The 21,768-nt window shown below is 51.5% G+C and overlaps 1 protein-coding gene across 2 annotated transcripts in view; it reads left to right on the forward strand.

Moving 5' to 3' along the window:
- The first annotated feature begins 4,625 nt into the window (after positions 1–4,625).
- TRPV3 (transient receptor potential cation channel subfamily V member 3) overlaps positions 4,626–21,768 on the forward strand; it is a 30,560-nt gene continuing 13,417 nt past the window's right edge. For both annotated transcript variants that reach the window (XM_047080950.1, XM_047080951.1), the window contains exons 1-7: positions 4,626–4,744; positions 11,101–11,205; positions 11,379–11,465; positions 12,437–12,591; positions 13,333–13,509; positions 18,197–18,337; positions 20,103–20,383. In XM_047080950.1, the coding sequence (XP_046936906.1) occupies positions 4,626–4,744; positions 11,101–11,205; positions 11,379–11,465; positions 12,437–12,591; positions 13,333–13,509; positions 18,197–18,337; positions 20,103–20,383 (1,065 nt within the window). The remainder of the gene's footprint in view (positions 4,745–11,100; positions 11,206–11,378; positions 11,466–12,436; positions 12,592–13,332; positions 13,510–18,196; positions 18,338–20,102; positions 20,384–21,768) is intronic.

Genomic DNA, 21,768 nt, shown 5'->3' on the forward strand with positions numbered 1-21,768 from the left:
AACAGGGCCCCTTCCCCCTTGAGGCTGGACCAGCGCAGCCTTCTGTGATTAAGGGGTCAGGGCTGACTCAGCGGCTTGGGGCCTGACTTGCAGCTCCTGTCTGCTACCCCACCGAGCTTGTGTGTCACCCAAGCTCATCACCACTCCTTGAAAGTGCCTGGATCTCTTGCCTCCCAGTCCTGCTCCTGTTGTTCTTCCTGTGTAGGCAGTCCTCCCTCCTTCCAAGTTCAGCCCAAATGCTCTCGCTTCCCTGAGCCCATCCCTGACTTCCCCATGGGAGGGATTTCCTTCCCCCTCAGTGACCTCAGCCCTTTTTGTCCTTATGACCTGCCTAGTGGGGCCATGGTTCCTGCCTGAGCCTGTCTCCTGTGTGGCCCACAGTTTCTTGAGGGTGGAGACTGCTTTCTCCAGTTCTGAATCCTACACTGGCCCCTGTTTCCCTGCCTTATCTCCTACTGTGGGCTCTCACAATGTGTTGGTTTAAACGGGATTGAATGCAAACCAGCTGAAATGGCAGGAGCTGCTGTTTCCTTGTATCTGGGGTAGGAGGGTGGGGGGTAGTGGCTCTGACTCTGTCGTTGACCTGCTCCCTGCTCCATGCACAGCAGAGGAGGCTCCCCTTACTCCTTGCTGGGCACAGTGAGTGTATTTGGGTGGAGGACAGGGGCCTTTTAGAGCAGCTCTAGCCTGGTATTTGAGAAAAAGTGCTAACACCAGGCAAAATGTAAACATTGAAATTTGTCCACAGCTTCACCCCTAGGGTTCTGAGGCAGTGAGAAGCAAGCTAAAAGGGACAAGGGGCAATTAATTGAATCTTAGAGGGAAGACGATGATTGATCCAAGATCAGGCTTTCATGAAGGAGTTTCAGGCAATGTTTGTGGGAACCGGGCCCCCCTTGATGTCAAACTGCAAGAGCGGGGACCCTACTTCACCCACACTAAAGCCTCTTGGCCCCAAAGCCAGATTTCCTGCCCCTTACCGGCCACAGGTCCTGCTGCCCCGTGGTCAGAAGCCTGAGCCTGCTTCCTGCCTCTTTCCAGGCCTGGCCGGTTGTGGTGATGAGAGCCAGAGGGCCTTGCCCCAGATGACAGTTGGGGAAATCCCTGCTGCATCAGTCACGGGTGCCACATCCCTGTCAGCAATACTTCCTGCTCCCTCCCAGTCCTGTCTTGCCAGCGGGAACAGGTATGCAATTCCTGAGTGACAAGAGACAGGCATGGCTGCCCCAGCCTTGCTCCACCCCCTTCACAGCTGCAGCCTGGGTGAGGAGGGGGGCAGAGTCTTCCCCATGGTCTGGCCTGTTGGCAGGTGGCCCAGGTGGTCCAGGAGAATCAACTGGGATGATACCAATATGAATTAATAGCTGTTACTGTTTCTTGAGTCCTTTCTGTGCTCTGGGCCTTGTTCAAGTCCTTTCTGTGTGTTTTCTCAAGTAATTCTGCAAGGTGGATTTATTATGCACATTTCACAGGTGGGAAACGGGAGGAATGACTGGCTCAAGGTCATAATAGCCAGAAAGGGGTGAGGCTGTCTGGCGCCAAGGTCTGAAGTGCATAATATCTGGTTGTAAGCTTTGAGTGGGGGACTTCCTTTGTCTTTGGAAAGGTCTGATCCCAGACTTTGACGGACAGATACCAAGTCTCGGGGCTGGCCACCTTTGGATCAACCAGGCCAGTGCTTGGCTGTGGCCTTTCCTCCCAGAGCTCAGGGCAGAGCACTTGACCATTCATTAGGCTCTCTCACCAGCATGATCTCTTTGACTCTTCACAGCATCCATGGGAAGTAGGTATTATAATTCCCATTTCTCAGTTGGGGAAACCGAGGCTCATGATACATCAAATACAAGAGAGAAAAGAGTTGGGTCCAGAACTTCAGCCTTGGCACCTGCTGCCTCCCCTGCCTTCTTCCAGGTTGGGCTGCTGTGTGGGTGTGGGGGTGACTCAGGCAGAGCATGTGGGTGGGCGGGCGCTGCAGCTATGGCTGGTGGGTGTGGCCTGCTTGGCGCCTAGGGCAGGTGGCCCAGCCAGTTCTGCCTCCGACGCCTCATTTCAGCCATCTCCCTGCCTATGATGAGAGCCTCCCGCCGCCTCAGCCATAGTCCCTCTGGGGGTCCTTGGGCCTGGGACATGCGGTGATCTCAGAGCAAGGGCAGCCACCACCACCCGGACCTTACCAGGTGAGTCCTCACCACACATGGCAACCAGTGCCCTCCAAGGTCCTAGGGGACCCTAGGGCAAAGACCTAAGGGGTCCTTTAGGTCACATCCACCCTTTGCTGATAGGCCTTGGGCGAGTGGGTGGGAAGAAGCTTGGATCTCTAGCAGGAGAAACAAAGTTAGACGTGACCTCTTGGCCCAAGGCACAGGTTCTGTGCCAGAGCACAGGTTCTGATGGACCCAGGAAACTTCCCTGAGGTTTGGAGATCTTGAAGAGGGGGAAAGGCTCACACCCTCCAAGGGGCAGAAGTGAGGTTCTTGTCCCCACCAGCAGGCCCCAGGGATGTGGCTCTCCGGGGCAGGAGTGTAAGGGGGTAAGGATGAGATGAGGTAGCCCAGAGCTTGAGAGAGACAAGGCCCAGGCAACTCACAGGTGCTGAGCCAGCAGCTGCAGGGGCTCCCCGTGGCCCCCAGGCCTGGTCTGTCTTCCAGGGAAGGCCATTCCAGTCAGTATCAGGACTTGGGAGGCACTTCCCAGGTGAGGAAGCCCAATCCCAGAGACAGGGAGGGCAAGGCAGCAAGAGAGTCCCACAGGTGAGAATGCAGGGTTTGTGGGGTGACTCAGGGAGCTAATTATCACTGCTAATTATAGCTTCAGACCAGAGTTTTCTTGACCCTCTCCTGCCCAGCTTCCCAGAACTGCCCCAACTCATGGGCCCACGGCAGGGAGGAGGGAACAGCCAGCTGTCATAGGTGAGAGCCATAGGGTCCTTGGGGTCCAATCAGCCCATTTATCAGAAGAGAAAACAGAGGCCCAGAGAGGGGTAAGAGACATGCCCTCCATCCCTCTCCTTCACTCTTGGTTTAGCTCAACCTTTTAGCCGTATCTGGCCATAGGCCACTGTGGGCTGAGGAAGGTGGTAAAGGCCACCCAGCCTCATCCTGTAACTGTGGATACAGTCAGGGACCCACATGATCATGATTCTCTCTCAGTAGGATACTCCACCCACCTGGCCTTAAGGCCCCTCTTCAAAGGTCCTTGCCCCAAGGTACCTGCATTCCAACACCAAAGCCCTCCCCTGGATAACTCCTCCTTTCCCAGGGCTGCTAATTTTGGGGGAGGATGCCTGTCCCATTTCCCAACCTCATTGCGGTCTGATGGCAAACTGCTCTGGACACTTTCCAGGAACTTTTCCTATTTGGACCAAGGTTACCAGTGGCCCCAGCTCCATCTCACCCACCTGGACTCTTGCTATAGAAATTTGTCCTCTGCCCCCATCTCCATGACTCTGAGGGAGTTCTCTGAGGGCTGTTCAAGTTGAGAATGCCCCCCCCCATTTACTGTAGAGTCACCTCCTGTCCACACAACCCTTTGCCCTGTCCATCTCATCCTACATGGCCAGCCTATGCTTACCCATGCCAATGGCCTCCATGACAGCCTCCTCCCAGCCCCATGGCCTGGTCTCCATCCTCCACCCCACCTTCCTCTAACATGGCTGTCTCCTATGTAACCCAGGGCCCTCCTATGCCCCACTGCCCTTGGGACCAGCCGCAGCTCCTGACTGATGTTCCAGGCCCATACAACATGGCCCCACCTACTTCTGAGCCTCTCCCTGCCAGTGGTCCCCATGAACGCCCCAGGTTCTGCAACCACACCAGCTTCTTGCCACTTGCTAACTTTCTTGAGCCCTGGTCTTTATTCAGGCTTTCCTATACACAGAAACCTCTAAGGTCCCCTTAGTGTCCTCAAAAGACACGTCAGTCCCTCTCTTTAGCATATCCCTCAGAGGGATGCCAACATGGCATCCAGCTCCATCAGTATGAACATCAGTAAAACAGTTCAAGACTGAGGGGCTGCCTCCTCTGCATTGGGGAGGGGGCTCCACTGCTCCCTTCAGGTGAGAAGGGAGTCCAATGGACAGATAGCTACAAGGCCGGTTGCACTCAGCTCTGGGTGGATGACACAAAGATAATCAGTGTGTTAGCTGCAGAGACCACCAGGGTGCTAAGAAATCCAAAACACCAGAGAGGCTGGAGGCTGTATTACTATGAGCATAGTGTCTAGAGTAAAGGACGTGATAGTCTTATTCTGTTGAGGATAGCTCTGAACACAAAATCTGATAAGGACATTAGAAAAAGCAGAGCTAATTCTTGGGAGTCCACCTGAATATTGGTGGCTGGAGATGATGTCTTGAGAGAAGCTAAGGGCATGGTGGTCTCTACCTAGAAGCTCTGTTGGGCTCTCCTAGGATGCACAGGAGCAGGGATGCTGGAGTAGGGAGCAGGAGAAATTGTAGGGACAATCTCCCTGTCCCTGGGAAGAGTTGGCAGCCTGGGAAGGTGGAGAGTGAGATCCTTATCCTGGGGTATGATCAGGGGCCACATGGTGACACATGGGGGTCTGAAGCCCCCTGAAGCTCCTCCATGCCTACTCAACCTAAGCATCTGTGCTGTGATTGTGTTCCAGTCATGAATGTCCACACTAAGGAGATGGTGCCCCTCATGGGCAGAAGAGCTGCTGTCCCCAGTGGGAACCCTGCCATCCTGCAGGAGAAGAGGTCAGCAGAGATTACGCCAACCAAGAAGAGGTAGGGCTGGAGGGCTTGGTCACTGTGTTGTAAAGGCACAGGAAGGATCCTGGTGTCCATCCTCAGGGATCACTTGCCTGGGGTAGACCTAAGACTCTCAGTTCATCTGGGGTGACTTGGTGTCCAACTAGGTATAAATGGGGGGGAGGGTGGGGAAATAGCACTGCATACTCAGGGGGCTGAGCTGGGGAAGTCAGTACAACCAGAATAATCAGGGAGGTCTCCCTGGAGGTATCAGAGGCACTGACACAGAAATATTCAGGAAGGCTTCTGGGTGAAGCAAGGGATTTCTGGAGCCGTCCTTGAAACAAGGAGCAAGAAAGTACATGGAAATTTCAGGTAGTCTGGATCCCCAAGTGGGTACTTTTTTTTTTACCTACACCAACTACTTTCCTGTCCACTGGGTGCTGAGCCACAGCTTATTCAAGCCCTTTAATGCCACCTGTGTAATGGGGACACCAGCAAAGGCACCAACTCATAGGATGATGGTTAATTGAGGTTGTTGGCATAATGCTCTGTGCCTGGCACATAGTCAGTGCCCTGCACATGCTAGTGTTGATAGTGTTTTTGTTACTTGGAGATTCATCTTCATCATTGTCATTGTTATTATTATTCCAAAGAACCCCTGGGAACTGGATGGGGCTGAGATGGCTATGACTACTTCCCAGATGGGGATGTGGAAGAAGCAGGAGCAAGGAAAGTACTTCTCCAGGGTCATCCCTGGCCCCTGAGATGCCTCCATGGCAGTCCCCCACACCCTCAGCTGATTTGGTGCCCCTCAAGCCCGAATGGCCCTCCTCCCCACAAGCTGTGCTTTCACTAGACCCCGGTGAGCTCCAGGTCTAGTTCAGCTCATTTGTCCTGCCTCCTCTGTGTCCATTCCAGGCCCCCTCTTGGGCCAGATGTGAAGTTGGTGCTTTCCTTTCTGTCTGTTGTTTTGAGTAATAATCACTGAAGTTTTTTATGCACCAGGGCCCAGGCTGGGGAGACAGAAAGAATACCCATCCCTGCTCATAGTCTGGTGAGAAAGGCACCCAGAAGAATGTGGGAAGTGTCCTGACAACCAACCTGAGAAGGGGTGGGTTGTTCTGATCCTGTGGAAAGTCTCAGGGCACTTCCTGGATGAAGTGGTTTGAAATGGGTGATGGCAGGTGGAAAGGAAGGGAAAGAGCATCCCAGAAAGAGGCTAGGGGTGGAGACCAGTGAGGGACTGTATAGCTGAAGTGCGTGGTGGGTGGAGGAATTTTGGGGAACATGAGTCTCACTGGAGCTGGGTCTTGGGGATTGGTTAAGAAGTTTAGACAAACCTGAGGGCAGTGGGGAGCCTAAAGGGATTTTGTGTGAGATTTTCATTTTGGAAACGATACTCTGGGTGATCTGTGTGGATGATGGTTTGGAGGGGAGGCTGGGAGCAGGGGGATGACAAAGCTCTTGGGAAGCCTGAATGACAGGTGGTGAGGTCTGAACCTGGGTGATCAGGGATGGAGAAGAGGGGGTCGGGTCAGGAAGGTATCAGGATCGTGGGGTCTGCAGGATCAGCTATAAGAAGTTGGGGACAAGGAGGACCAAGAGACATCCCCTTCATCTGGTGGGGGGACCTGCAGGGATGATGGGGCCATCTCTGACATGCTCATGTCAGGAGAAAGAGCAAGATGAGGAGAGACAAGCCAAATTCAGATGTGAATTTTGGCTGAGAAGTGTCAGAGGGACATCCAGGTAGAGGCTACATCCTGGACTGTAGGAGAGAAAACTGAGCGGACACTGAGTTCAGACAGGTATTGGCGGGACTGTGGGGACAGCCTGGACCTGGGTGGGCTTGCTTGTCTAGGTAAGGGCGGAGGTATCCCTGAGCTAAGCCACCAAATACCACCCTCCTGCCTCTTTCCCTTTTCCCTCTCACATTCCTAGGGGAGGTTTGGACCTCAGGGAAGGATTTCAGACAGGGTTTCAGGAAAATCCCAGGATCTTTCCACAGCCAAACTGCCTTTTCTGAGCCTATCCCTGTTGATGACTTAGCTGTAGACTCAGCTCTACCTATGGCCTCAAAAGCCAAAGGCCTGGGTGTGAGGTGTGGCTGTTGTCTCCTGAAATGGTAGCCCCTTCTTCCCAAGAGCTCTTTGAGGGCCCTCACGTGCCTACTTCTCCCCATACCCCGAAGGTTTGAGCATCTCCCTCAAAACTGAGTATAAGACTCAGCCTAGAAAGAAAAATAAAAATTCTATGTAAATAAAGAAGGCCAGTTTGATCAGTAAGTGAATCTGTACTAATGGTGGGATTGAAGACACCAAGAGGTCTAGGTGGGGAGAAATTTTTTTGGACCTGGAGCTTTTCCTCAACCATCATGCTATTTCTCGTGAACAGCTACCTGGGCAAGGTGACACCCTGGGATAGAGGCCCAGGCTGATGAAGGGTATGGAGGAATGGGTCTTTTGGAGACCAGGGCCCTTGGGCATTTCTTGGGACAAAGTGGTTGGCCACACAGGCTCCTTCCCAGCTCAGGGGCAGTTCATTATCTTCAAAAGGGACAGAAATGCAGGAGACGTGGTGCAGAGCTGTATGCTCACCTGAGTTAACAGCACACTGTGGTGACCTCTGGTCTGGATCAAAGGTAGGAACAAACAAACAGCATATGCTGCATATTAGGAGCTAGGATGGCACATGGCCAAGACTTCACCATCTGTCATGATGGCAGGTGAGATGTGGCATGTGCAGTGGCAAATAGGGCAGGTGTGGGATGGCTCTCATGATCTAGCAGCTCCCCATCCCAGGAATTGGGTCCTTGCTCACAGTCAGTTATCTCTCCAGCCCAGCTCTCAACTCTCTTGTTCCCTGCCACCAAAGACTTCCTTCCTCAGACATAGTCCTTGCCTTCCTGCCATGGAAGCTTTTCTCATGTTGTGCTCTCTGCTTCTGGGGATTTTTCCAAGCCACAGATCTGCTCCAAGATCCAGAGCAAGTCCCACAGTGACAGAGCACAAAGCCTGTTCTGGTCCCTGCCCTCAACTGAAGAACCTTCTCTTCCCCTAAGATCCCATAGCCCAGCTCCTCCCTAAAGAGACTGAGGTGCCTATTGGGATGATGTCCTAGCTTTGGTTGAAATCTCTGAGGACAGGATCCATAGAAGGGTCATCTCTTCCTTCCCTGCTCCCCAGGTTTCCTACACTGAGCATATTAGTAGTTTTTTTTTTAATTTTTTTAATTTTTATTTGTTTTTGAGAGAGAGAGAGAGAGAGAGAGAGAGAGAGAGACAGAGACAGAGCTCCAGAGGCAGAGGGGCAGAGAGAGAAGGAGACACAGAATCAAAGCAGCTCCAGGTTCTGAGCTGTCAGCACAGAGCCCGACGCGGGGCTCGAACTCACGAACCGTGAGATCATGACCTGAGCCAAAGATGGCCGCGTAACCGACTGAGCCACCCAGGCGCCCCTAGTAGTTTTTAAGTAAGTGGGTGAGTCAGTGAAGGAGCAGGTGAGACAACAAGAGACAGAGGGGGTAAGTTGATGATTAAGTGTCCTGGTGGCTTAGCACAGTTCCTCGGCATGAGGGAGGACACTTCACAGTAGGATAAGGAAATATTTCTTCCCCTCCCTGGGGGCCTTGTTTTCCAGGCCTGGAGTAGATAGATGCTGTCATGATATGATTTTCTGCTCCATCCTTGAGGCCCCTTTGGACTCTGGGAGGAGGCCCTGAGAAGGAGGAGAGGTAGAGGAGAGGCAGGGGACCCTTCCTTAGCTTCATGTGCAAGACCGAGAAAAAGAGAAGAAAGCTTTGGGCAACGAGAGCCCAACAGGAGTCACTTGAGGGATGCAACCTCCCAACATTTAAAGTTTAAGGTTTAATCCTACCTGCTTATTGGGCCAGTCTACCAGTCTCTGCATCTACCCACTGATCTGCCCACCCAAGTACTCATTCCTCAGCCATCCATGCATCCATTCATCTAGCCTTCCCTGTATTCATGCATTCGTGCACCATCTACCCATCTATCCACCTTATTCACCCATCCAACTAATCTGTCCATCTATCTGACCAGCCATTTTTCCTTCCTCGCATTTATCTTTCATACGTTACCTGTCCATGTTCTGCTCCTCTGTTAAGTCTTCTGAGTGTCAGAGCTAGTGCTGGGTTCTGGAGAATCAAGGACATTGCAGTTGTAGTTCCTCCCACTGAGGATCTTACAGCTGAAGGTCAGTGTGTTGTCTGGAGCAGGAAAAGAAATGGCCTCATTGTGCTATGCCCTGGTCCGATCCGTGGGGCCAGTTCTGACCAATTCACTAGAACAGTAGCTCTTCAGAGCGATCTTTGCCCATTTGTGCACCGTTTAATCTCCAGCTCCTAGAACAGTGCCTGATACACTGTGGGTGCTCAATAAACGTTTATCGAGTAGATGCACTACTGAGGAGCCCAGGCAAGCAGGGACAGCTTTAGGGTGGCATTTCTGGGGCACTCCAGGGATGCCAAGAGTGGTGATCAGACTGGATGACCTTTGATGCCCACTTCAGCTGCACAGTCCATTCGTGGATGATTTTAGAGCTGTCCTGGCTCCAGAGTCCAGGCCTTAGGATTATCTGGCCCAACTATTCTCCATCCTGGGGGCATACAGGAGGTAGAGGCAGAGACCGAGGCAGACTAGAACCCAGATTTTGGGCTCCCCATCAGGGGTTTACTTCTCTTTTGGAAGAAGGATTTGATTTCAGGTCAGATCAGAACGTTCCTCTGATGGGCAGAAGATAGGAGGGTGAGACCCAATGTGCTAGCCAGCCCTGTCTCCCACCGCATTTCTGTCCCCACCCAAGTACTGGATTTGTTCTGAGACTTCCAGGTTTGTGTGTGCCTGGAGAGGAGAGGAATTCTCCAGGCAAGACCCAAGTCTCCCTCCTGTCTGCCCCATCCTGGGAAGTGCCTATGTTGGGCAGTTTCCACCTGCAGCTAATCCCTAGAGCTGCTTTGGCTGGAAGATCCAGAGGGCTGAGGGGAGAGCAGTGTGGATAGTGGTATAAACTTTGAGGCTGGAATCGGGAGTCAGGTTCTCTGACCAACTTGGCTTCTAGCCTGGTGGGGTGACTATGGATGAGCTGCTGCTCCAGCCTGAGCCTCAGTTCCCTCATCTGTAGAATGGGGCCATGATCCCTTCCCTGATGCCCTTCCTTCTGAACTTGATATGACTGGAATCATACCTTGGGAGCTCTTCTGTGGTCTTGTGAGAAAAGGAGGGAGGGTGTTGATGCTTCTGGGCCTGAAAGAGGCAGGCAGCAAAGGCACTGAGGAGAGAGGCCAGGTGGCAAAAGGCCATCGTTCCCAGGTGAGGTCACCGAGCCAGCAGGTGTGCTGCAGCAGCCACGGCGTGGGGAGTATTGCTACAAATGACCGCCAGCCTGATCCTCACTACTCTGGATGTCATGAGAAGGCTTGTCCCTGAGTGTGTGACTGTGGGTTCCGAGAGTGGGCGTGTCTGTGTTTGTGGGCGTGTCTAAAGGTGAGGCCGGGCTATGTCTGGTTAGGGAGTCCTATCTTGGGTCTGTGTCTTGCCTCTCATGGGGCAGTAAGTCTGTCCCTTTCCTTGGGGCTTATCCAGGTCACAGACCCTGCACCCAAGTCTCTCTTCCAGCCCTGGGAGAAAGCATGCCCTTCACTTGCCCCTCTACTGCTCCTTGCCTCCACTGTCCAAAGTGTTTTCCTGAGTTTTCCTTCTCCACAAGGGGTTCTTAGCCCTATACCTGGAACTTTTATATCCACTCACTGCTCTAGATCTATTTTCTGTGCCAACAAAACAATATGAGAGGTGGTCAAAGGGGGTTGAATGTGGGGGTGGGGACTGTGCCCTGGCAGCCAGGAAAGGCCCTTGTAGATGTCAGCATCTAGGGACCTCTCCCTGGTAGGGCTCTTCAGATCTGAGGCCAGAGGGGCAGTTGGGGGGCATGATGGGAAATTATGGTTCTTGTTGCCATGTTCACCAACGCTGGTGGGTCCTTTGCACCTGCAGACAGGCAAGTCCCCTAAGATGTTAGGCCACCCCGGTAGAGACCCCTGTGTTCATCTACTCAGTATTTTTAGTGACAAGAGTCACCCAAACCCAGCTTTGAATCTTGGCTCTGCCGCCTGCCTGCTGTGTGAGCTTGGGCAAGTCGCTTGACCTCAGAGCCTCCTCAGGCCCCCCTGTGGAATGTGGATGATTGGGATGGTACCCATCCTCAAGGGCTGCTGTGAGGGAAGAGTGAGGCCACGAGGGACGGGGTCCAGCACAGAGCTGGCCAAGAGCGAGTGCTCTGTGTGGCTGGGCACTCTTGGAAGCAGGGTTGCAGGACATACAGGTGGACAATTTCTGCCCCAGCTCTGATGGCCTTGCTTGGGTGTCCCCACAGTGCACACTTCTTCCTGGAGATAGAAGGGTTTGATCCCAACCCCACAGTCTCCAAGACCTCTCCCCCCGTCTTCTCCAAGCCTATGGACTCCAACATCCGGCAGTGGTGAGTCCCGGCCCCCCTGCCCGGCCATCCCCACCCCCTGCCAACCCAGCCCTCAGTTCCAGGGGGCGGGGGCAGTGACTCATTCTGGGCCACGTGGCCAGGCCCGGTTGCGGCATGCTACCATTGTCCAGTTTTAAACTCCTGTGTCCCTCTTCCTTTCCCCCACCCTCCAGCCTCTCTGGCAACTGTGATGACATGGACTCTCCGCAGTCCCCTCAGGACGATGTGACAGAGACACCGTCCAATCCCAACAGTCCCAGGTGAGCCTGGCCCTTCCTCTCATCCCACGGTGTCCACCAGGTGGGTGTCAGGGGCACGGGCACCAGGACCCAGGAGAGAGAAAGAAGCCTCCCTTCCCGGGGGCTGGGACAAATGTCTGGGCCTGTGGCTGCGGCATGTAGGCATTTTTGTGGGGGGAGGGGAGTACTACATTTTATAAACTATAAAAAGTATTACCCATTCATTGTGAAGCATTCAAGCCACAGTATGAAGCAGAATGAGAACTTTAACACAATCCCGTCTACGTAACTTAAAAATATATGCATATAAACCATGAAACATCATATGCATTTCCGCAAGAACACACACAAACAAAAGAATGTGCGTTACCATGGTTGCCTATTCGGAGTGTGGGGGCCCAGAGAGATAGATTTAAACAATTCAGACACCACAAAAGATGAAAGTGGGATTTTCCTTCCTCTACTCTCATACTTTTTTAGGTAATCACCATTAATAGTTCTTCCTAATCACCTTTACTATGTGTATCTAAATATATGTGTGTGTGTGTGTGTGTGTGTGTGTGTGTGTGTGTGTGTATTTAAAAGCTTACTTATTTTGAGAGAGAGAGAGAAATAGAGAGTGTGTGGGGGAGGGGCAGAGAGAGAGGGAGACACAGAATCTGAAGCAGGTACCACACCGTCAGTGCAGAGCTGGATGCAGGGCTCCATCCCATGAACCATGAGATCATGACTGAGCCAAAATCAAGTGTCAGATATTTAACCGACTGAGCCACCCGGGAGCCCCCAAGCGTATATTCTGAAAAAATGTGATTGCATTTGGATTAGGAGGGAAGCCTGCATAGGGTGACACGGATCCCAGGGGCCCGGAGCACTAATGGAGGGCGTTCTGGGCTTTGCAGCACCCTGCAGGCATCGTGGCTCTGGTTGGGGAAGGGGAGTGAGTGGGGGTGGGGGTGCATGTGTGGTGAGTTGGAAACACTTTCTGGCCTCAGTGCAAACCTGGCCAAGGAAGAGCAGAGGCGAAAAAAGAGGCGGCTGAAGAAGCGCATCTTTGCAGCCGTGTCAGAGGGCAGCGTGGAGGAGCTGCTGGAGCTGCTGGTGGAGTTGCAGGAGCTTTGCAAGCGACGCCGTGGCCTGGAAGTGGCTGGTCAGTGCCGGGCTCCGGCAGAGACGGTACAGGGCTGGGGGCCCTGCGTGCCTCCTGCTGTCAACCTTCCCCCATGACAGCCCGTGAGGAGGGCGTGTGAGGAGCCCAGAATGCTGGGCTGGAGACTTTGAACCTGACTCTGAGGGCAATGGGGAGCCATGAAAGGGCTTAAACAGGTAAAGGTCGTGGTCTGGCTCCTGCATGGCGGATGGGAAGGAAGCTATTCAGGCGAGGTGGGGACCGCAGCATCTGAGTGGGGGAAGGTGACCAGCTCTTCAGCAGTGGAATTGGCTGGACTCAAGGACAAGGAGGGCGAGAGAAAGGGAGGAGTCTAGGGTGGTGCCATTGGTGACTTGGTGGATGGTGGGGCCCAAGCTGTTAGCTTGGGGAGTAGCTTGTTAGGGGGAGGTGATGAGCTTTATTTGTAGGCTACCAGGAGGAGGCAGGCTGGAGATTTCAGGGTGTCAGCACTGAAGTGGACAGTGGAAAGCCACGCAGTGGGTGAGGTTGTCCCCTATAAGGGAGAGGGTACAGAAAGCAAAGAGCAAAAGGCCTCAGATAAGCCTCTCCGGGGCCTTGGGGGAGGAGTAGCTGGAGAGGGAGGAGGGGAGTGTGCAGCAGGGGAGGGCCTGGAGCAGGGTCTAGAGGTTTGAGCCTGCAGCCCCCACACCCTGCCCCCCCCCAACCCCACCAGGAGCAGACAGGCCCCTCCTGCAGCTCATTCTGTTTCCCTCCCTGCAGACTTCCTTATGCACAAGCTGACGGCCTCTGACACGGGGAAGACCTGCCTGATGAAGGCCTTGTTAAACATCAACCCCAACACCAAGGAGATCGTGCGGATCCTGCTGGCTTTTGCTGAAGAGAACGACATCCTGGACAGATTCATCAACGCTGCATACACAGAGGAGGCCTACGAAGGTATGCTGCCGTGCAGACAGGGATTGCAGAGGGTCCGGTGGGAGCCAGGCCACGCAGGGACACTGCTATCACCGCAGAAAGCACTTAGCATTAGCACCACATAGCAAGCACGCCTCTCTTCCTTTGTTCTGCAGATAGCTTTGAGCACTGACCACATGCCAGGCATTGTCTTTGGCACCAGGGTACAGTGGTGAACAAGACAGATGTAGGCCAATGCTCCAAATAAGGTAATTTTAGATGGAAAATGCTATGAAAATAAAATAGAAGAAGGTAATTGGATAAAAAGTGACTGGGGACAGGCAACTTCAGAGTGGATAAGCAGGGAGGTAACCTTTGACCTGCGGCCTACGTGGTGACAAAAGATTTGGAGCAGGGCAAGGGCAAAAGCCTGAGATGGGAATGAGTTTGACACACTGGAGCAATGGAAAGAAGGCCAGAGAATCTGTCAGACAGCTGGGTGAGGCCAACACATGGCAACTGTCGTCATCGCTACCATGAACCACCCCATTTGGGTCTCAGTGTTGTGGTTTCTCTCTTAAATGGGCTGGAGAGGGGCAGGGAGATCAAATCTGAGATGGTGTTTCGCTGCCCCGCAAATCTGTTGTGAATAATCTGTAAGATGTGTCCTCCCTGGAGTTTTTGGACTCAGTACACATCCCATTAGGGTCTAATGAGGTACAGAGATGCTGGGCTCAGGAATTACTGGATGCCATCCTGCTGATATGCCATGGGGCGCTAACCATTGCTCTTTGCAGGTGATGGTCTAGCTCAGGCCCTCAACTTTTCTCATGGGAGAAAGTCATTTTAATTTTTATTCATTTATTTATTTAAACTACAGACTCTCTAAAGGGTTTTCGTTACATGCAGGAAAAAGTCAAAGATTGTGAAAACTCCACACCATTGATCAGAAGAGAGAAAACCCAGGGAAGACTGCTGCCACTGAGTGCTGAGCTGCACACTGAGCTCCCTGGTGGCCAAAGCAAAGAGAGAAACTGGATGAGCTATAAAATGTTCTCAGCCTGCCACCAGGGAGTTGATAGTAGTCTTGTAGCCAGGGAGGTTTAGGCCAGTGCCTCAGGCTTATCTGTCCTGATTCTTCCCCCTTTCAGTCCCCTTCTGTCCCCCTTTCTTCCTGTCAGCATTACAGGGACTTACATACTCCCTTTTCTAGTAGCATGTTCCCCTTGAGGGTGGGGATGGAGTATATCTTGCCCATAGTGGATTCCCTGGGATGCTTGGCGTCTCACATAAGATGTCCTTAATAAATGCTTTTCGAATGGGTGAATAAATGAAGATTAGTGTATTAAGGCTTTGCTGTCCCAGCTGCAACCCCTGACTTCTGCCCTTTCTCAGCCTCCCCTCGCCCCTTCCTTCTTTGCTGGTGGGCTTGTTGGGGGCTGTGAGCACCCACTCTCTCTCCGCATGGTGGGAAGAGCCGTTTATTTCTGTCTTCCCAGAAACCAACCCCACCCCATTTTTTCCCTCTGATGGTATCTTCTGGCACCTTTCCTTCAGTCCTGGGTGCTGCCTGCTGCCTGGGGCTAAGGGGCTCCAGCACCACCAGTGTCCTCTTTTTCCTCACTCTGGGCATGTTACTTTGCTTTTCTTTCTGAGTCTCAGTTCCCCCGGCAGGCAGAGGCTAAGGTTTCCTCCATTTGCTGCCAAGAGGATCCAAAGACCACTTTTAAAATATTATAATTTTTAGCATTTTATTAGAGGCCTTCAGAAACGTGCCTTTTCCAAGGCAATTTATGTAGTTAAAACATTTATTATTAAAAGTTTTAAACATATATTTGAGATATTAGCTTAATGAACCATTATATATCCATTGTTGAGATTCAACATAACTATTTTTAATTACATAAATAACACATGAAGAGAGTTTCATTGTCAAACATTTAAATATTTAAATTAAGTTAAAAAATTCCTTTGCCTATTTCCTACGGTCCAATCCAGAACTGATTATTATGGTGTGTAGACTTGGAAGACTTTCCTAGGCTTTCTACACATGTGTCTATGCGCACATAGAAGTAGATGGTTTTATTTATTCACTTACCTCCTTAACATAGAATAGTATGGTGCTGTTTGCATTGTTCTACGACTTGCTTTTTTTTTTTTTTTAACTATATGCCTCAGACACCTTCCCATCTCAGAATATGAGTCTGTATGAAAGTCTGTCTACTTAAAAAAAAATTTTTTTTAATATCTACTTTTGAGAGAGAAAGAGGCGAGTGGGGCAGAGAGAAATGGAGACACAGAATCCGAAGCATCTGCCATCCTGAGGATGGCTATCCTGTGGCTAATTTCACTATTCCCCTGTTGATGGCTATCTGAATGTTTTCTAATTTTTCACGATGACAATAGCACAGTGCACATTCTTTTTTTTTTTTAATTCAAGTTAGTTAACATATAGTGTAATAATGATTTCAGGAGAGAATTCAGTGAGTAATCACTTACATATAACACCCAGTGCTCAGCCCAACAAGTGCCCTCCTTAATGCCCATCACCCATTCAACCCATCCCCCACCCCCACCCAACACCCGTCCAGCAACCCTTAGTTTGTTTTGTGTATTTACGGTTTGCCTCCTTCTCTGTTTTTATCTTATTTTTCCTTCCCTTCCCCTATGTTCATCTGCTGTGTTTCTTAAATTCCACATATGAGTGAAATCAAATGATATTTATCTTTCTCTGACTGACTTATTTTGCTTGGCATAATACACTCTAGTTCCATCCACATTGTTGCGAATGGCAAGGTTTCATTCTTCTGATAGCCTAGTAATATTCTATTGTATATATGTACCCCATCTTCTTGATCCATTCATCAGTCAATAGACATTTGGGCTCTTTCCATAATTTGGCTATTGTTGATAGCACTGCTATAAATATTGGAATATATGTGCCCCTTCAAATCAGCATTTTTGTATCCTTTGGATAAATACCTAGTAATAAAATTGCTGGGTCATAGGGTTAGCTCTATTTATAATTTTTTGAGGAACCTCCATACTGTTTTCCAGAGTGGCGCCCAGTTTGCATTCCCACCAGCAGTGCAAAAGTGTTCCCCTTTTTCCGCATCCTCGCCAATATCTCACAGTGCACATTCTTGTCTATGACCCTGTGCTCAGTGTGCACATTTCTAGGAAAATACTTTGATTTGGATTTTCTGGGTTCAAGGAAATGTATAATGATAATTGCCAAATTTGCCTCCAAAAAGTACTGCTTTATTCTCCCCCAAATACTCATCTTCTCACCCTTCACTAATATTGGAAATTATCCTTTTGTTTGGTTTTGGTTTTTGCCAATCTGGCTGGTGAAAAGTGGAAAAGTGTTAACTTGTTAGATTCTAACTTTCATTTTCTTGATTATCAATGATTCCAAACAGGTTTCACTTTCTTCATTGGCCTTGTGAATTTTCTTCTCTGTGAGGTGCTTGTTAATAATTTTTTTCTCAGTTTTCTATCAGGTTGTTTGTCTGCTGGCTAATATATCAGGAACTTTTAAAAACATACTGTCTCTATATCTCAGATATTTTCCCCAGCCTATCAGTTGCCTTTTAACCTTCTTTAAGATGTCTTTTGAAATACAGAAAGCTTTAGTTTTTATCTTATCAAACATGTTTGTTTTTCTTTTGTGGTTGTTTCTGCATTTTATAACTTGCTTAAGAAGGTCTTCCCTGCCAAAAGGTTAGTTATAAATGAACTTTCCATTTTTTTTAAACGCCAAGTTCTTTAATCCACTAGGACTTTATTTTGTGTATGGCACAGCACGGTGGCGTCTCTCTGGAAAATGCTGTTTCTGGTGGGGCATTCCGAGACCCTTCCCCACCCCCAGCCTTCCAGTCCCTTCCATCTGGAGGCTCCACAGCCTCCACCAACAGGGTTAAGGTCCCTCCAGCCCCTTCCTGCTACTGCTCCCCTGTTCTGTTCCTCAGTCCCTGGGGCACCATTCTCCCAGCTCCTGGGCTAGTCACCCCTTCTCTCCCAATCACTCCCTCAGGCCATGCTGAGGACTCTTTCTCCTAAGGGTCTTTGGGCCTCAGCATTTCTTTCTCCTCTGGAGCGACAGTTCCTCACAAATCTGGGCTGATTCTAATGCATCCTCCAATTCTGCACCCAGAGTGATGGGAAAATACACAGGTAGAAAACCCCAAACTCTGGTCATGTCACTTGCCTGCTTCAATGCCTTATGACTTCCCACAGTGCTCAGGATAAAGTTCCAACCTCTTAACCTGGCCTACGAAGTCTTGAGCCAGCCCACCCAGCCTTGATAAACTCAAGCGGTCTCAGCATAGAGGTCACTTCTGGGAACCGTGGCCCTGCCCCCCTCCGGCTATGTTAACAGTTCCTGCTGTAGGTACCACAGCCCTTGCCCCTCCCAGTATCATAGCACTTAATTCCCAGTGAGACCGTGAGCTTCTCGAGGAAAAGAATCAAAACCATACCCCATGTACTTCCCTGTCCCCAGCGCCTGGCAGGGAGCACAGAGCAGTCACTCCATCAATATTCCTTGCGTCCATGCGAATGAATGGAGCAAAGAATGAAGCTGGGATTCTTGACAGCTGGGCGACACAGACCAGACAGGCAGCTAGTGTTTAGCTGTGGCTCTGTGGAGGGTGTGGAGGCCCCAGAGGAGGCGTCACCCAGGGCCCAGCCGCTGAGCGACCCTCCCCCATCCCCACCCTGTCCCCAGGTCAGACGGCACTGAACATCGCCATTGAGCGGCGGCAGGGAGACGTCACTGCGTTGCTCATCGCTGCTGGCGCCGACGTCAACGCCCACGCCAGCGGGGTCTTCTTCAACCCCAAGTACCAGCACGAGGGCTTCTACTTTGGTGGGTACCGCCCCGCCCGGCATGGGCTGCCCCAACTGGCGCTGGGGCACAGGGCCTGGAGCCCCCACTGCTGATCCCTGCCTGCTCAACATGTCCAAGGCCCAGCAGTACAGAGCTGGGACTGGGGAGGCCGCAAGGGGCAAACCCTTCTGAACCGGACATCCAGAGCGGACCAGAGAGGGAGTGGCTGGAGAGGTGGGGAGAGAATGGGAGAGCTGCATTCTGGGGGCGTCAGCTGTGATCTTAGAGGGCACTTGGGCATCCAGTTGAGCAGCCCTGTGTAGGGAACCGAGACTTGGGGGCAAAGCCCTATTTTATAGGCGCAAAGACAGGTCCCCAGAAGGGGAATGATTTGCCAGTGTAGTAAAGAGCTGATGCAGGCACTGGGCCCAGTGCCTTCCAGGAATGCACCTAGGAAGTCAAAAGTAAGAGGGGAAAATTTCCTGACTCACAAGTTAGAGAATCCAAAAGCAATTGGGGTCAAGACACTCTGGGTGAAGAAAAGATCATTACATATACTTTAGATACAGTGAAATTCACAGTTTCAACGGACCGTTCTGTTCAGCTCCACCAATGCATACAGTTGTGTAACCACCACCACGATTAGGACAGGACATAAATAGTTCCATCACACCAGAAAATTTCCCACACAACTTTGTCAACCTGTCTTCCCACTCTAGCCCTTGACTGACAACCTCTGGCCTATTTTCTGAGTGGTTTTTCAATCAGGACAGCCTGGGTCTGAGCAGCCAGGAGGACAGGGTCTTGTCCAGTCCATTGCCCAGCGTCAGACCCTGTTGAAGACAGTGTTGGGAAATGTCTGTAAGGAGGGATGAAGAGAGGGAACAGGAGGGAGATTGGAAAGAAAACAGCAGGAGACCTGTTGTCCGGTCCTGGTTCTATCCCAGGCTTGCTGTGTGACCATGTGTGAGTCACCTGCCTTCTCTTTTTTTAACAAGCATTTATTGATCACTTACTATATATACCAGGCAGTGTTCTAGGTGTTGGAAATGTATCAGTGAACAAAACAAGGATCCCTACCCTCATGGAACTTACATTCTACACTGGAGGAAAACCATCAACAATAAACATAATAAATAAGAACACCATAAAATATGTTAGAAAATGCTAAGTGCTATTGAAAAAATAAAAAGTAAGGCAGGGGAAGGGGAATTGGGAGTTCCAGAGCAGGAAGGAGGTGGATTCCAATTTTAAATAGTGTGGTTAGGGTAATTAATTGAAAAGATGACGTTTGCACAAAAGATTTGGAGGAGGTGAGGGAATGAACAATGTAGATACTGAGAAACAGCACTACCAGCAGAGCGGATGGCCTGTGCAGAGGCCCTGAGGTAGGAAAATGCCTGGTATGTTCTAGGAAAAGGAAGAAGGTCGTTGTGCTTGGAGGGGAATTATGAGGGTAAGAGAGAAGATGATGTCAGAACATGTAGGGCCTTGTGGGCTATTGTTCTAACCTGAGCTTTTATTTTGGGTGAGGTGAGTCTCATGTGTTACTAGGGTCAATCTGGCTGCTGTACTGAAGGCTGAAGGTAGTGTTGGAGGGCCAGAGTGGTAGAAGAGAGACCAGTTAGGTTATAGAAGTGATGTAGCTTTAGCCTCCCCCATACAGGGCGGGTGTGGGGAGAGGTCACAGGGAATCTGAGGGATCAGTCCTGCTAAGGATATGGGCTTCAGTCCTAGGGCTTGGGGAACACTCTTCTGGTCTAAGAGGGAACTGAGCTCTGGCGCTCCCCCTACCACCCTCCAGGCGAGACACCGCTGGCCCTGGCAGCATGTACCAACCAGCCTGAGATTGTGCAGTTGCTGATGGAGAACGAGCAGACAGACATCACCTCGCAGGACTCGCGGGGAAATAACATCCTACACGCACTGGTGACAGTGGCTGAGGACTTCAAGACGCAGAATGACTTTGTGAAGCGCATGTATGACATGATCCTGCTGAGGAGTGGCACCTGGGCGCTGGAGACCATGTGCAACAATGATGGCCTCACGCCGCTGCAGCTGGCTGCCAAGATGGGCAAGGCCGAGGTGGGGCCTGCTGAGGGGGCAGGAAGGAGAGCGGGGAGGCTCACTGCCACTCTGCCAGCTCATGGGGCCTTTCTGGGGACTCCACAGATTACACCTTGGCCTGGGGAAGATCTTGGCCTTAGGTCTTGAAGTGCATTTTGGCCTGAGTTGGGTTTGTTCTGAGTGAGTGACCACACAGGACCACTGAGGTGCAGCTTGTGGGGCCCCCGGTCTGGACTTTAGTCCCTAACACTCTGTTTCTATCCCCTGCTCTGGAACCCTTTGTCTGGGGTCAGAGTGAGGGAGCTTTAAGACCACAGTGACACAATACCTCATGTGCTTTGTGGCTGAGGATTCCCAGGTGGCGAGGCACCCAAGCGGAGGCTGGGCCTGACCCTCTGGGCCTTCAGCCTCTCATGAGGACAGGAGTCCCGGAATGGCTGCTCCGGATCTGGAGAGACCTCAGTCTCTCATGTTGAACCTCTGAGCCGAGTCCCCAGCAGAGAGTGTGACTGCTTGCGGCCCTTTGTGCCCTGGTGGTGTGGCTGAGGAACTCAAGGCTTAGCCTTGGTGAAGACTCGGGCTGGGGTGGGCTCCCATCTCTGTGGCTGGCTGGAGTCACAACCTGGTCTGAGATCAAGGTCAGGATTCTGGTGGGGGGCAAGGCTCAGAGAAGCTTGCTCCTCAGCCTCCATGGTGTCTGATCCTTGGGAGGGGACTGAGGCTCCCGGGAGGCTGTGGGAGGACTGGGGGGGTGCAGGGCTGTTGAACAATCACAGCTGTGCCAGCCTCGGGTCAGCTGACAAGGGAGGTGGGTGCCCCGAGGGCCTTGGGTCTAGACCCAGTGGTCAGGCCTGGGGCTCACAAGGGACCTTTTTATTCTCTTGTGGGGGAAGGAGGTGTTGGAGATTGGCTTCGACAGAGGAGGAATTGTGTGCGTCCCCACCCTCCCCACTGTCTCCTACCCATAGCTGGGACACAGTTTGTGGGAGGCTTTGAGGAGAGTCAGATTAGGGCTGCAAGTGGAGCTTCCTCTGAGGCCCCCTCCCTGCCAGCCTCTGAGGCAAGTGCTGTGTCCGCATGGAGCATGGCCCCATGGCCCCTTGATTCTCTAGAGGACAATGTGCTCCCCTGTGGCCAGTCCTGGGGATGGGGCCCCCTCATTCCTGGTCCCTTCTCTTCTTCATTCAGTGTTCTTTGGAAAACTTTTCTGGACGATGCCCAAGGTGGCCGCCATGCTAGGAGTGGAGGGTGCAGAGACGCTTAAGACACATCCTGTTCCTTGAGGCTTTTCAAGGCTGGGGGCTCAGGATGGGGAGACCTGCCTGTCCCTGGGAGCTCTCTGTCTGGGCTGTGGGGACAAGGCTCCCATATGAGATGACATGGGAATATGTGAGATCACGGCT

Source organism: Lynx rufus, unplaced genomic scaffold, assembly GCF_022079265.1.
Source record: "Lynx rufus isolate CCGP_SWC_20201006 ecotype Redwood Valley unplaced genomic scaffold, mLynRuf1.p SCAF_18, whole genome shotgun sequence".
Taxonomy (NCBI): domain Eukaryota; kingdom Metazoa; phylum Chordata; class Mammalia; order Carnivora; family Felidae; genus Lynx; species Lynx rufus.